The 17,882-nt window shown below is 34.0% G+C and overlaps 1 protein-coding gene across 1 annotated transcript in view; it reads right to left on the bottom strand.

Moving 5' to 3' along the window:
* Positions 1-13,861, bottom strand: part of LOC117344918 (histone-lysine N-methyltransferase PRDM16-like) — a 139,887-nt gene extending 126,026 nt beyond the window's left edge. Inside the window, exon 1 of the mRNA XM_033907802.1 lies at positions 13,641-13,861. Coding sequence (XP_033763693.1) covers positions 13,641-13,677 — 37 coding nt within the window. The 5' untranslated portion in view covers positions 13,678-13,861. The remainder of the gene's footprint in view (positions 1-13,640) is intronic.
* Positions 13,862-17,882: the final 4,021 nt, after the last annotated feature.

Genomic DNA, 17,882 nt, shown 5'->3' with positions numbered 1-17,882 from the left:
TTCAGAGTACCTGTCAGTAGCTGTCCCTCCTTACTTCCTTACTTTCACATACACAGGACACCGTCAAACTTTCTCACCCACATCCCTCACAATATCATTCAATATCTTTAACAAAATATGCTCTTTAAAGTGAAATTGTTATTATAACAAATATCAGATGCAATGCAGTTGAGATACGCATCTGTTGTTGGAATGTATCAATCCCTGGAAGGAGGGGGAACAAGAGGGGGTAAAAAATGGCAGGCCACTGACCTTGAATTACCTTTGATAGGATTTAGTCATACATGTATATTAGGAGACAAGAGACAGGACTTCATTACATCAGGAATGTCAGAAATGTCAACTCCCAATTAAAACAGATTGGTCTGTCTGGTCCCCAATAAGTCATTCTGTCCCCCTCCCCACCCCCAATTCCATGCCCCCCTTCTCCTCCCCCTCCACACCCCCAATTCCATGCCCTCCCTCCTTCTCCCCCCCTTCTCCTCCCCCTCCACACCCCCAATTCCATGCCCTCCCTCCTTCTCCCCCACTTCTCCTCCCCCTCCCCACCTCCAATTCCATGCCCCCCCCCTTTCCCCCCCTCCCCCCCCCCCCCCTTCTCCCCCTCTCCTCTCCCAGTCTGCTCACTGGTCCAGTCTACAAACCTCCATTATAATGACAGTCCATTGTTGTCAAAGCCCCTTAATGACATCAGTTAAATGTGTGCCTTTTCCTATAATGACCCCCCTTAAAAAGACAGTTTTGTGTCTGTATGTTATTCTTTATATAGACAGTGTTGTGCCTACCTCCCTTATAACAACAGTTTTCTTCATTGTAACTGCCTTAATGTGTCCGTAACTTCATACAACGACAATTTTGTGTCCCTATTTATCTCCTTATAAAGACTGAGTTTTGTGTCCCTTAACTCCTTATAACGACAGTTTTCTGTTGTTATCTTCATCGTCACGGCAGTTATGTGACCATAATTCCTTATAACGACAGTTTTCTGTTGTTATCTTCATCGTCACGGCAGTAATGTGTCCATAATTCCTTATAACGACAGTTTTCTGTTGTTATCTTCATCATCACGGCAGTTATTTGACCATAATTCCTTTATAACAACAGTTTTGTGAGCCTTATTCCATATATAGCATATCTACTGATATAATTGTAATTTTGTGCCCTTTCACCTTAAAATGTTAGTTTTGTGCCCTATCTCCTTATGATGGTAATTTTGTGCCCTATCGCCTTATGATGGTAGTTTTGTGCCTATCTCCTTATGATGGTAATTTTGTACCCTATCTCCTTATGATGGTAATTTTGTGCCCTATCTCCTTATGATGGTAATTTTGTGCCCTTTCTCCTTAAAATGTTAGTTTTGTACCCTATCTCCTTATGATGGTAATTTTGTGCCCTATCTCCTTATGATGGTAATTTTGTGCCCTATCTCCTTATGATGGTAATTTTGTGCCCTATCTCCTTATGATGGTAATTTTGTACCCTATCTCCTTATAATGGTAATTTTGTGCCCCATCTCCTTATAATGGTAATTTTGTGTCCCTGAACTCCTTAAAATGGCCATTTATGCCCTTATCATCTTATATAGACATTTTTGAATTCTGAACTCAATTACAAATGAACACCAGTGTGTCTCCTTTTTGCACCAATTGTTCAGCCCTCGATCACCTGTCTGATATCACTGACACATGGTTATAGGGACAGTCGGAGGGGCTAATTGGGGTCCGTGGAGATACAGGGGGTCCCTCCCTTCACTGTACAGTGGCGTACCAGGATATATATACAAATGATGTATTCATTAACAGATCACATTGGTGCACAACGATAACTCAGACTAAAGAAATTTTAAATATCTGCACTTGTATCTCTCCATGTTAGGACAAAGGAAAGGTGAGTGTTTAGTCTGGTGTAATGTCATCGGAATTCTTCATCATCAGTCTTACTTATGAGGAAAATTCATATATTTAGAGCACTAAGATAAGAAAACAAGAGAAAATTAAATTAAATAAGAAAACAAAAGAAAATTAAAAACACATAATATATTTAGAGGCTGTTATATTTAATTTTTTGATTTTTACAATAATGAAAAAAAATTTGAAATTTAAACTTACACTCTTTAGTATAAAAATGGCTTCAAATTGATGCTTTAGTATTTAAAGATGTGTTTTATGATACATATACTGAACATTTTCGATTCAAAAATTCTCAACAAAATTAATTAATGTGGAAACATTTTTAAAAAATGCTTCTTTCTTTTAAAAATCAGTTTAAAATTCTATCTTTGATCTTAAAACTGGCATTCCTCAATAAACATTGCATTTTATGCAAGTGACAACATGAACATTGAAAGAAAAGAGAGTAATCTGTGATTTTATTGATACAGGTTGAACACTACTCAACGCGTCACCAGAATGACACCAAGATAAAACGGGGACAAGGCAGTCTCAGAACAAACACAGCCAATATACTATTGACACAGGCTAAATAAATAAGCAACTGGAGATAGTGTTTTGGTAATTGGCAATCCACTAGTGAATTGTCCTGTGTCTGTGACCGCTGTCCATATGTCATTCCTTCTCCAAACAGCAGAGGTGGTCAAGGTAATGTCCAGAATAATCCTGCCATTATGTCCAATACTGAAGAAGTCTGACATTTTAAAGATGACACAATACAGTCTAACAATATTGGTTTGTGGCTAATGGTCAGATAAAAGGCTGGACATTAGTGTCCAGTGGAGATGGCCAAGTGAACATCTCCTTGGCCTTCACAGATGTAATCTGCCCTAATCTCTGGACAATTAAAATGGAATGACCGGTACAAAAGGAGAAACTTGACCAGATAGAATGTTTTCGGTAGGTCAACAGAAACTGCCCAGACAGAATGTAAGGCATTGACAGAAGACACATTATTAGTAATCTCTTTCTGTGGCATTTCTCCATACAGTACTTTTAAAGACCTGATATTCCCCAGGTTATCTTTCTGTCAAATAAAAGTTTGCGCCTCAACACACAAAGTTTGGCCTCAAATTGAAAAGTTAAAATAACACAAATTTAAAGTTTAAACCTCAAATTAAAAACAAATTGCAACTAACAGTAAAGATTTACATCTCAAATTCAATCTCAAAAACAAAACAAAAAAATCATGAATAAAACCTTGTTATACTGCCACGTACTGTTAACTTTAACCTTGTTATACTGCCACGTACTGTTAACTTAAACCTTGTTATACTGCCACATAACCTTGTTATACTGCCACGTACTGTTAACTTAAACCTTGTTATACTGCCACATACTGTTAACTTAAACCTTGTTATACTGCCACCATTTGAAAACCTTGTTATATATAACCACCATCAACTATAACCTTGTTATACTGCCACCATAAACTAAAACCTTGCTTTACTGCCACGTAATGTTAACTTAAACCTTGTTATACTGCCACCATTACAAGCAATATCTGCCATTCTGCCACCTGTATATAAATGTACACAGAAACCCTTGATAAAAAGTAAAATCAAAAGACCAAGTACACCAGTTTCTGTCTGATAATGATGGTCAACTCCTCGGAGGTAGATAATGAGTGAGTGAGTAGGGAACCAGGGGCAGGGCTATACTACAGGGAGGTATAGGGGCAGTATACTATCTGTGGGAATTTAGATGAATATTAATGTGATATTATAATAATATATAGAGCCTTTTCAATTTCCCTTCAATATTATGGGTAACTACATCAAAGAGATAATCTTATGTTCTTTCATTGTTAAAATGATCACATTTCATTATACAAAGTGTCAATCATATCCAACCAAATTCACACCACAACTTTTAATCCACCCCTTCCTTATAATTTTGTCAATACAATGGAAAAATGGTATCAAAAATTTATCTATTCTAATATATTCTTTAGCCTTTCCATGTAAACAATTACAGAACTATAAATAACCCTCTCAAAATCTGTTGATAAATTCAAGATAATTTATTATCACTAATTGTCAGCTATTCATTGTAATCCTCTCCAATGTCCTGTACTAACTAGGCCTCTTGACTTTAGAAATGACCCAGCTAAGAACACCCTCACAAAGAACACAAAATATGTGTATTTTTAAAGTACCCACTTTGTACACTGATAGATGTATTAAGATAGCTATAATCCCCTTAGTTGAAAATAAGCATGGTAGATCTTATCCCAAATTAATCGTTTCAAGAATCCGACCTTCCTTAGAATCACGTGTTTTGTAGAGGCTTTTGCAGTATCTAGTATGAGAGCTAATCAAATATAACAAGACTTCTGTACAAAACCTTAAAAATAAATCCTGTCCCATGCAAATTAAGGCTTTTTATCACTGAAGGGTAATTTTTGTAAGGGTCAATATTTTATTCAATTTTGACAGGTTCTGATCTCATAGCCCCTAAAACATATCCCTTGTGTATCAGCATCTCAATACAGTCTCTCTTAACTGTCATGTTTTTGTCAATTCCTTGACTCCATGATAAAGCTAGTGAAAACTGAATTAATAAATATCTAACTGGCTTAAAAGATTCAATGATTTTACACTGAACAAATCATTGAATCATTAATTACTATACACAGTATAAATCTTTTTATAAATCTTCATTGAGTTAAAAATACATTGTATCAATCAATATCTTACAAGTAATCAATTTATAGATGTTCACAAATACACCCTTATGATTATACACAGCTACATATATCTGTCATACGGTGGAGGTAGATTCAGAGATGTATAAAGTTCCTACATGACAATATGCTAGCTACATGACAATGAACATATTATATCCACTATTAATTGGTTTATAGAGTTTGACTCAAACAGTGGGCCAATCACTGAGTTAAATACTTGATCAGTTATTGAGTCAAACAGAGCTAATCATTGAGTTAAATACCACGTAAATTGCTGAGTCAAATACCAGGTCAATCATTGAGTTAAATACTTGATCAGTTATTGAGTCAAATACTGGGTGAATCACTGAGTCAAACACCAGGTCAATCATTGTGTCAAATACCGGATCAGTTATATATTGAGTCAATTACAGAGCCAATCACTGAGTTATAAACACCAGAAAATCACTGAGTCAATCATTGAGTTAAATACAAGATCAGTTATTGAGTCAAATACTGGGTGAATCATTGAGTTAAACAACAGATAATTAACTGGGTTAATCATTTAGTTAAATACAAGATCAGTTATCGAGTCAAGCACAGAGCCAATCACTGAGTTAAACACCAGGTAAATTGCTGAGTCAAACACTGAGTCAATCATTGAGTTAACTACAAGATCAGTCATTGAGTCAAATACTGGGCAAATTATTGTGTTAAACACCAGGTAAATGATGAGATAAAAACACTGGATCAACTATCAAGCTTAATACAGGGTCAAGCAATGAGTCAAGTATTAAGTTACATTGAGTAAATCATTGTCTTATGGCTGAGTCAAATATCGAGTCATCCAATGAGTCAAACAAGCATTGACTAGTTTTCCATTCTCATCAAATTACACCATTGAAGAGAAATAATTATTGACCAATACTATCATTATTAATTTTACTGAGTCAAACACTATTAGACAAATAATCGCTCAAGCATTGAGTCAAGTACGTGGTTTAACATGCAGAGTAAATCATTGCCTCAATTTTAAGACAAATATTGAGTCAAATAATGAGTCAAAACAGCTCTGACTCCAGAGATAATTAATAATTCATCCCTAATTATTGATTCTTTCTCTCACCATTTGAAAGATGCATGATTTAAACATTCACAATTAATTCTGGTAATATAATCGCTTTGAATAAATAAAAACATATTTTAGAGGAAGAGGGAAATGATTAAATACTTCAGTCTATTATAATCTGACAAATAAGTTAGATGCACCAAATAACACAATAGATATTGTTACTGGTCACACTGCACTCAGAGTACTGACAAATGTGTACAAACTTTCCCAGGAGTATTAATTACAACAAGTAAAAGCTAGTGTCAGAGGAGAAACATCCTGGAAGAGGTGTTCCTCCTTCTCTTGTAATACTAGAATGTCTTCTGTCCCAACACCAACATGTCACACAGATGAATGCAATTAAGACAGTTGTCCACTCAACACCACAATTAGGTTGACCTCCATCACCATTTTCTTTTCCTGTTTCCTATCTCACATGTCACCTCCCACTAAAAACGTAGGCCCTAAAATGGTAGAATATGTCACAGAACTGTTCATTCCAAATACAAGTAAGAGGTATTGGATAGAGGGAGAATGGCAGTGATGGACAGAGTGGGAAAATGGAGGGAAAGGGAGAGAGGACTATGGACAAAGAAATGATGAGATAGAGATACAGAGAAAAATGGAGAAAAAATGGAGGGATAAACAGAGAAAAATGGAGTAAGGAATGGAGAGAGAGAAACAAAATAAAATGGAGAAAGAAATCAAGAGAGAAAAATGGAGAAAAGAATGTAGAGAGAGACACAGGGAAAATGGAGATAAAAATGGAGAGAAAAACAGAAAAAAGGAGAAAGAAATGAAGAGAGCAAAACAGAGAAAAATGGAGTAAAGAAAGAACAGAGAGAAACAGAAAAAAATGTAAAAATTAATAGTGAGAGATGAACAAAAAAAATGAAGAAAAGAATGGAGAGAGAGAGAGAAACCGAAAAAATGGAGTTGGGAATGGAAAGAGAGAAACAGCAAAAAATAGAGATTGGAATTGAGAGATAGGAACAGACAAATGGAAAAAGGAATGGGTAGAGAGAAACAGGGAAAAATAGAGAAAGGAATGGATTGAGAGAGAAACAAGGAAATGGAGAAAGGAATTGACAGAAAAAGAGAAGGATCAAGAGGCAAAAATGGAGAAAGAAGGAATGGAGAGAGATCACAAGAGAAACAGAAAAATAGAAAAAGGAATGGAAACAGAGAGAATAATGGAGAGGGAGAGACAAAGAAAAACAGTGAAAGGAATTGAGAGACAGAAAAATGGAGAGGAATGGAGAGATAGAAAGAGAAGAATACATAGAGAAAAAATAGAAAGAAGGAATAGAACAGATTGAGAGAAAAAAGGAGAAAGAAACAGAAAAATTGGAGGGGAAATGGAGAGCGAGATAAAGAAAGAAAATGGACACAGAAATTAACAGAGACTGAAAGAGAGAAAATGAATAAAGGAATGGAGATAAGAGAGACAGAGACAGACAAAAAGAAATATAGATCGTAATAGGCATGAAGGTGAAAATTGGCAGAGGAAAATAATGGATGAGCCAAAAGAAAAAAGAAAAAGGAAGGGAAAACATTATTTCATGGAGAAGATATGAGCAGAAAGGCATGAAGATGACAAAATGAAGAAGGAAAAGGATAAATAGAGACATAAATGATGGAGAAAGAGGAGAATTTATGAAAAAAAGAATGGAAGGTATCTGAGGAGTTACTGCATACTAATTTGGTCTAGTCATCACTTCATTAATGTACCTATACTGATGACTGGAATCAATATAAGTATTTTCACCTATGAATTTGATATCTAAAAGACATCTATGTATGATATTAATCTCAGACAACCAACACCCAAAAAGGCCTAGGAAACATTAACATCAATAAGGTCTCTGATCCATAAAAATCTCAAATTTCATCAATATGTATCTAATGTCCAAGTGAGTATGTACAGGGGCAAGGTCTACATACAGTTAATAAGTCACATGACTAAGATGTTCACTCATGTGTGAAATATCATGTAAATCATACCTTTATCTTTCTTGGGAAAGGTGACATTGAACATGCAATACTAAAATTAATTGTCACAACTAATGAGTGAAACATCACCATATCCTTGGTAGTATAGTAAACACAGTACATACATAACTATATCACCCTGTCTACACACAGTACATACATAACTATATCACCCTGGTAACACAGTACATACATAACTATATCACCCTGGTAACACACAGTACATACATAACTATATCACCCTGGTAACACACAGTACATACATAACTATATCACCCTGGTAACACACAGTACATACATAACTATATCACCCTGGTAACACACAGTACATACATAACTATATCACCCTGGTAACACACAGTACATACATAACTATATCACCCTGGTAACACAGTACATACATAACTATATCACCCTGGTAACACACAGTACATACATAACTATATCACCCTGGTAACACACAGTACATACATAACTATATCACCCTGGTAACACACAGTACATACATAACTATATCACCCTGGTAACACACAGTACATACATAACTATATCACCCTGGTAACACACAGTACATACACAACTATATCACCCTGGTAACACACAGTACATACACAACTATATCACCCTGGTAACACACAGTACATACATAACTATATCACCCTGGTAACACACAGTACATACATAACTATATCACCCTGGTAACACACAGTATATACATAACTATATCACCCTGGTAACACACAGTACATACATAACCATATCACCCTGGTAACACACAGTACATACATAACTATATCACCCTGGTAACACACAATGCATACATAACTATATCACCCTGGTAACACACAGTACATACATAACTATATCACCCTGGTAACACACAGTACATACATAACTATATCACCCTGGTAACACACAGTACATACATAACTATATCACCCTGGTGACACACAGTACATACATAACTATATCACCCTGGTAACATACAGTACATAACTATATCACCCTGGTAACACACAGTACATACATAACTATATCACCCTGGTAACACAGTACATACATAACTATATCACCCTGTAACACCACAGTACATACATAACTTAGATCACCCTAGTAACACACAGTAAATACATAACTATATCACCCTGGTAACACACAGTACATACATAACTATATCACCCTGGTAACACACAGTACATACATAACTATATCACCCTGGTAACACACAGTACATAACTATATCACCCTGGTAACACACAGTACATACATAACTATATCATCCTGGTAACACACAGTACATACATAACTATATCACCCTGGTATCACACAGTACATACATAACTATATCACCCTGGTAACACACAGTACATACATAACTATATCACCCTGGTAACACACAGTACATACATAACTATATCACCCTGGTAACACACAGTACGTACATAACTATATCACCCTGGTAACACACAGTACATACATAACTATATCACCCTGGTAACACACAGTATATACATAACTATATCGACCTGGTAACACACAGTACGTACATAACTATATCACCCTGGTTACACACAGTACATAACTATATCACCTTGGTAACACACAGTACATAACTACATCACCCTGGTAACACACAGTACATACATAACTATATCGACCTGGTAACACACAGTTCATACATAATTATATCACCCTGGTAACACACAGTACATACATAACTATATCACCCTGGTAACACACAGTACGTACATAACTATATCACCCTGGTAACACACAGTACATACATAACTATATCACCCTGGTAACACACAGTATATACATAACTATATCGACCTGGTAACACACAGTTCATACATAACTATATCACCCTGGTAACACACAGTACATACATAACTATATCACCCTGGTAACACACAGTACATACATAGCTATATCACCCTGGTAACACACAGTACATACATAACTATATCACCCTGGTAACACACAGTACATACATAACTATATCACCCTGGTAACACACAGTATATACATAACTATATCACCCTGGTAACACACAGTACATACATAACTATATCACCCTGGTAACACACAGTACATACATAACTATATCACCCTGGTAACACACAGTACATACATAACTATATCACCCTGGTAACACACAGTACATATGCAACAACATCATCCTCGAAACACAGATATTACTATATGGTGTAAATATATGGTATATCAATACTACTCTATGGTGCATTTTAATACCATATAAATATTACTGTGTGATATATACTAATTTGATATAATTTTGTATGGTGTATATAAATGTTATATGCATATTATTATACGGTGTAAATAATTGTTATATTAATGTGACTGTGTGGTGTACATAAATGTTATATAGATATTACTGTGTGGTGTATATAAATATGATATAATATTACTGTGTGGTGTATATAAATGTTATATAATATTACTGTGTGGTGTATATAAATGTTATATAATATTACTGTGTGGTGTATATAAATGTTATATAAATATCACTGTGTGGTGTATATAAATGTTATATAATATTACTGTGTGGTGTATATAAATGTTATATAAATATTACTGTGTGATGTATATAAATATTATATAGATATTACTGTGTGGTGTATATAGATATTATATATATATTACTGTGTGGTGTATATAAATATGATATAATATTACTGTGTGGTGTATACAAATGTTACATAATATTACTGTGTGGTGTATATAAATGTTATATAATATTACTGTGTGGTGTATATAAATATGATATAATATTACTGTGTGGTGTATATAGATATTATATAAATATTACTGTGTGGTGTATACAAATGTTATATAATATTACTGTGTGGTGTATATAGATATTATATAAATATTACTGTGTGGTGTATACAAATGTTATATAATATTACTGTGTGGTGTATATAGATATTATATAAATATTACTGTGTGGTGTATATAAATGTTATATAATATTACTGTGTGGTGTATACAAATGTTATATAATATTACTGTGTGTTGTATATAGATATTAAATAAATATCACTGTGTGGTGTATATAAATGTTATATAAATATTACTGTGTGGTGTATATAGATATTATATAAATATCACTGTGTGGTGTATACAAATGTTATATAAATATAACTGTGTGGTGTATATAAATGTTATATAATATTACTGTGTGGTGTATACAAATGTTATATAGATATTACTATGTGTTGTATATAGATATTAAATAAATATCACTGTGTGGTGTATATAAATGTTATATAACATTACTGTGTGATGTATATAAATATTATATAAATATAACTGTGTGGTGTATATAAATGTTATATAGATATGACTGTGTGATGTATATAAATAGTATATAGATATGACTGTGTGATGTATATAAATATTATATAGATATGACTGTGTGATGTATATAAATATTATATAGATATGCCTGTGTGATGTATATAAATATTATATAGATATGACTGTGTGATGTATATAAATAGTATATAGATATGACTGTGTGATGTATATAAATATTATATAGATATAACTGTGTGATGTATATAAATATTATATAGATATGACTGTGTGATGTATATAAATATTATAAAGATATGACTGTGTGATGTATATAAATATTATATAGATATAACTGTGTGATGTATATAAATGTTATATAGATATGACTGTGTGATGTATATAAATATTATATAGATATGACTGTGTGATGTATATAAATATTATATAGATATGACTGTGTGATGTATATAAATATTATATAGATATGACTGTGTGATGTATATAAATAGTATATAGATATAACTGTGTGATGTATATAAATATTATATAGATATAACTGTGTGATGTATATAAATGTTATATAGATATAACTGTGGTGTATATAAATATTATATAGATATAACTGTGTGATGTATATAAATATTATATAGATATAACTGTGTGATGTATATAAATAGTATATAGATATGACTGTGTGATGTATATAAATATTATATAGATATAACTGTGATGTATATAAATATTATATAGATATAACTGTGTGATGTATATAAATATTATATAGATATAACTGTGGTGTATATAAATGTTATATAGATATAACTGTGGTGAATATAAATATTATATAGATATAACTGTGTGATGTATATAAATATTATATAGATATAACTGTGATGTATATAAATATTATATAGATATAACTGTGATGTATATAAATATTATATAGATATAACTGTGTGATGTATATAAATATTATATAGATATAACTGTGATGTATATAAATAGTATATAGATATAACTGTGTGATGTATATAAATATTATATAGATATAACTGTGTATATAAATATTATATAGATATAACTGTGTGATATATATAAATATTATATAGATATGACTGTGTGATGTATATAAATATTATATAGATATGACTGTGTGATGTATATAAATATTATATAGATATGACTTTGTGATGTATATAAATATTATATAGATATGACTGTGTGATGTATATAAATAGTATATAGATATGACTGTGTGATGTATATAAATATTATATAGATATGACTTTGTGATGTATATACATATTATATAGATATAACTGTGTATATAAATATTATATAGATATGACTGTGTGATGTATATAAATAGTATATAGATATAACTGTGTGATGTATATAAATATTATATAGATATAACTGTGTGATGTATATAAATATTATATAGATATGACTGTGTGGTGTATATAAATAGTATATAGATATGACTGTGATGTATATAAATATTATATAGATATGACTTTGTGATGTATATAAATATTATATAGATATAACTGTGTGATGTATATAAATAGTATATAGATATAACTGTGTGATGTATATAAATATTATATAGATATGACTGTGTGATGTATATAAATAGTATATAGATATAACTGTGTGATGTATATAAATATTATATAGATATAACTGTGTGATGTATATAAATATTATATAGATATAACTGTGTGATGTATATAAATAGTATATAGATATGACTGTGTGATGTATATAAATAGTATATAGATATAACTGTGTGATGTATATAAATAGTATATAGATATAACTGTGTGATGTATACAAATGCTATATAGATATAACTGTGTGATGTATATTATGTCCCTTTTTAAAGCATCACATTTTTACTTTTTAATCACTTTTTGTTGAGTCTTGTATTTTTTGTGTCTTTTTTAAATCTGTATATTTTTAATTATTAATGTCTGTTTGTCTCCATTATTGGTCTCTGAAGTTGAAAATCAATTTGTGAAAATATATCTATTTCATCTGATGTACCCCCATAATGTTTTTACCTTCAAAATCTTATCAAATAGCTTAGCGATCAGAAGTGTTATCTGTTCTGACTGAAACGACCATCTTTGTCCAGTTTTCAATTGACTACAACATTAAATTGTGATTATTCAAACTGCCTAAATCCACGTGTTTTGTCAGAAAAGTCTCTTCTTACAGGGCTTGGTCACTGTTCTATAAAAAGATAACATCTCATTCAATGTCTGAATCTTATCTACGATACATGCAAGCTGGGCGCAACTTCTGATAAATTATGTCAACAACACTGCTGAAATTGACAACTTCATCATTTGGATAAACTGTCAAACACACACTACATCATGGGTTGTATAACGTCGCGGAAAATCACGTGCATGATAATTACAGAATTAGGTGATTCGCATAGGAATGAAAGTATAAATACTTTTACGTTAGCAAGAAATGGACGAATCAAAATAAGCCGTTTGACAAATACACACACATGTACATTTCGCTCTTTGATTAAGATGTAAACACGCGACTGACCACCCAGGTAATCGTAAAAACTTACCGTGGGGAAGCTTTCTCGCTATCGACTTGGATCTCATGGTCTTCTGCAATATTAGTTTCAGCTTCTTCGCAAATGCATCAAAATTCAGACACCCCTTCCACAGAACTGTCAGATGGATATTCTTCTTTTACCTACACGCATGCGTAGAGCTAATCTTTTACGATACTTATTAGGAGCTTTCACTTTTGGTGTGTATCATCCAGCAAACCCTATTAGGTCGAATTAGTGTATGTACCGTTATACTCGGACATGGCGGTAGGGCCAAAGATACTCCTGTCGTAGATAATCTTTGTATTAGTCCTCGAGATTCAATGGATTAATGTGTTTCGGTATGACACGTCTGTGTAAGGCCAGGGTAGATTATTTAGGCAGTCGGTTACTTCGTGTTCATATCTATGGGTGTATCATGTGCCGTAATGTGTTAAGGCTAAATTGTCTCAAAGACTTTCATTGTGTACTCGGTTTGCCTACTGCACACCGTATTACTTAGTCATATTTCTGATCCCGTCACAATACAAATGTAGGTATTTCTTATTGTGTACTGGTGCAAGATAAAGGTATAAAATAGATAAAGTTTTAAATTAAAGCCGTCATTCTAATACCTCTAACAAATCTTTACAGAGAAAACACAACTCAACACAGGTATACCTACATATATCTATGTGTTTTATACATTGAATAAAAATACATGAAAAAGAAAAAATATCAAATTAAATCATGAAAAAACAACAAACAAAACAAACAAGTTAACAGAAAAAAATTAAAGAATAATTAAAACAAAAAATAACAATCCTTTTTTCATATAATTCAATTAACATGTTGTTAATGGCAAACTAATACTTTCGCACTTCGTTCAGTGACGGGTAATTCGTGTAGTTACAGCTATTGATGAGCTAGATAATCCTATACAGGTATGGCTAATCTGGTATATTGTCATCACCTGTCCCGTTAGGATTTCCTCGGTGAAAGATCCAATGATCAAATTGTATATTTTGTTTGGTTTTATCAACAGTGTAATTTACAACTTGTCTCGAACTGCGGGTTCGTGTTGAAGTACAAGCCCTCATATTACCGACATATCATCTAAGCTACCAAGACTGATAGGTCAAATTGAAAAAAAAAAGTTTTACAATATACAGTCCTATCAACACATTTATGCCATTATAAGGATGGTATCGACTCCAATGGGGCAAACTTGAAAACAGATTTTATAGTGTATAACACTGAAATGCCATGTTAGATCGAAGATGGTTCGAGTCCCAGCACGGGCACTGTGTTGTGTCATTGAACAAGCTACTTTACTTTGATGTGTTCCAGTCAACGTCAACTTATTTGTAAATCAGCACTTGGTAGAGCAGTTTAGGAAATGTTGTGTGTAAGCTGTCAGCGCCGAAATGGCAGCTCCGGCGGTATATGCACCTCAGGTAGTTGAGAAAGACATTGACTGGTCGCTAAAGGTCCAATAACCATGGTTAATAATTTGTGAGCCCCTTTGAGACAGCTATGTGGCTGTGATATAGCGGTATCAAACTATAAATTATTATCAAATTATCATTGTGTCTCAGGCACAGTGGTATGTCTCTCCCGGAACATTCCTACACCAGCTTGGTGGATTTGGTACATGTATATGGGAATGGTAAGAGAACATTATGTAAAAAATACTATAAATGTACATATGCAAAAATTAAGAATCCTAAAAAGATATAAACGACATGAAAATGAGATTTGTCCTAGACAAGGTTAAACTTTCTGTTGAATCTGGATTAACATGGTTTCACCATAAAATATGGAATCAACTCCAATTTCCTCGAATTCAGGGTAAATCTTATTCATGTTTTCCGTTTGAGCAGTACGATTGGGTTCTAGATGAGACCTACACTATACCTGTGTTTATTACTCTGGTTCTATCAAACAAAAAGTTAAAGTGATGACGATTTCAGCGATCGGACTTTTCATTTGCTCCTTCTCATGGTGGACATCACCCACGCACAATGTCCAGATATCCACGAAGAGTCGATAATGGCAATTATTTCCAAAGGACTATTTTCACACCTTGTGAGGACGTCAGTAGTTCACATGGTAGATATGTCGGTATGATTGAAGTCATCGTCTCGGTCAATACTGGTCAAAAACAAACACCGTTCCCTCAGTGCCCACTCGATACTGACAAAATGGTCGTATTTGTATAGTAGTTAGGACAGGAAGGAAGGGTGACCAAGATGTTTAACAATTTACAGAAGAAGGACTGTGGATAGATTGTAATGAGCTCGCTCCTTTACCATATAAATACCAAACGTGTTGTTATATAAGGATGGCGATAATGAGGAGCTGGAGGGGTGGGGTGTGTCAACAACACGACACCACAAGGAGTGCGACCCTACTAGCTACTTCTCACCATTCGAAGTTTGACAGATGTGTGTCTGTTGGTAAAACAAGTAGTTAATTAGGCGGTATAGGGTTGACGGATACTCGGTTGACATTAATTCACAAACTTACAACAAACAACATCCATACACATAGAGTCGGTCACACTAGGCCAGTGTGTCTAATTGTGTTCGGAGTCGTCCTTCGAAGTAGTCTGTTGGAACATGTAAGTGGTAAGTATTTTGCTGTGGCCATAACCAGTGGAATGAACATCGAGAGGATGGCCATAACCAGTAGAATGAACATCGAGAGGATGGCTGAAAAACAAAAAGAGGGCATGAATGTGTAAATAAGGTGTAAATAAAATAGTTATGTCTATATGTCCCCTTCCACCCCACCCCCTCCCCTCCCTAAAAATAGTAATGGTGACCATGGCATTGACCCCAAAACCACAAAACTGAAACTTGTCCGACACATCATGATCATTCGTATTTGTGCGAATTTTGATAAAAAAAATCCCTCAAGGAATGGCGATGCTAGAGCGCTGACAAAGGATTTTCTAAAAGATGTAACAGTGACCTTGACCTGACAATCCTTAAACTCATCATTGTCCAAGATATAATGGTCCTTTGTATTTGTGTGAAGAAATTTTATCAAAATCCCTCAAGAAATGAAACCGCTAGAGCACTGAAAATGATTTTCTAAAAAATAGTAACGGTGACCTTAAACATGACCACAAGTTTCACTGGTAGGGGACTAGTTAGACCAGGTGTTCCGATAGATCTTCCACTTCTAGGTAAAATCCTGATAATGCCACGTTCCCTAAACGAGCACCAAGATAGTCATACCGGAACTACCAGACATAACAAGGAACATCGAACACGTCAAACGTCATACTACATGACGAGAACAGATCTTCAGGGCAGAAGTATATGGCTGTTTAAAATTGTAGTTGTATCTTAGTCGATTTTTATTTATGTTTATGAAAAGTTTGAGCAATGTTATGCTTCTTTGTTTTCTTATGTACTAAAACGTTATTAGTTTGCACTTAAAACATAATTTGCTATGCTTTCTCTTAATGGAATGTGTCCATTTTGTATAAAGTTTAGACTCTTACTAACACAGGGAGACGGTTCAGTTTAAGGTATAGATTATTACACAGTAATTTTTTGATTTGTTACCAGGCATCTTTGACCAATGCATGTGTGTGATATGACCATCTCAGGCCAATGTGGTCAGTGTGTATGATATTATCGTCACAGCTCCCCTTGGCCAGAGAATATGAGGCACGATGGTCTAGTGGTAGGACGCAAGCTACGTGACCGAAGGGTCGCTAGTTCGAGTCCCGGAACTAAACAGGTGTTGTGTTGTTTCCTTGAATAAGATACTTCACTCTGTCGTGCTCCAGTCGACTCGGATGTAAATCAGACCCCTGTGACAAGAGAGTGTGATATACTCGTCTCAGACCCCTGTGACCAGAGAGTGTGATATACTCGTCTCAGACCCCTGTGACCAGAGAGTGTGATATACTCGTTTCAAACCCCTGTGACCAGAGAGTGTGATATACTCGTCTCAAACCCCTGTGACCAGAGAGTATGATATACTCGTCTCAAACCCCTGTGACCAGAGAGTGTATATGATATACTCGTCTCAGACCCCTGTGACCAGGAGAGTATGATATACTCGTCTCAGACCCCTGTGACCAGAGAGTGCGATATACTCGTCTCTAACCCCATGTGACCAGAGAGTGTGATATACTCGTCTCAGACCCCTGTGACCAGAGAGTGTGATATACTCGTCTCAGACCCCTGTGACCAGAGAGTGTGATATACTCGTCTCAGACCCCTGTGACCAGAGAGTGTGATATACCCGTCTCAA

This window comes from Pecten maximus, chromosome 16 (genome assembly GCF_902652985.1).
Source record: "Pecten maximus chromosome 16, xPecMax1.1, whole genome shotgun sequence".
In the NCBI taxonomy this organism is placed as follows: Eukaryota; Metazoa; Mollusca; class Bivalvia; order Pectinida; family Pectinidae; genus Pecten; species Pecten maximus.
This window is presented reverse-complemented; position numbering and strand designations above follow the sequence as displayed.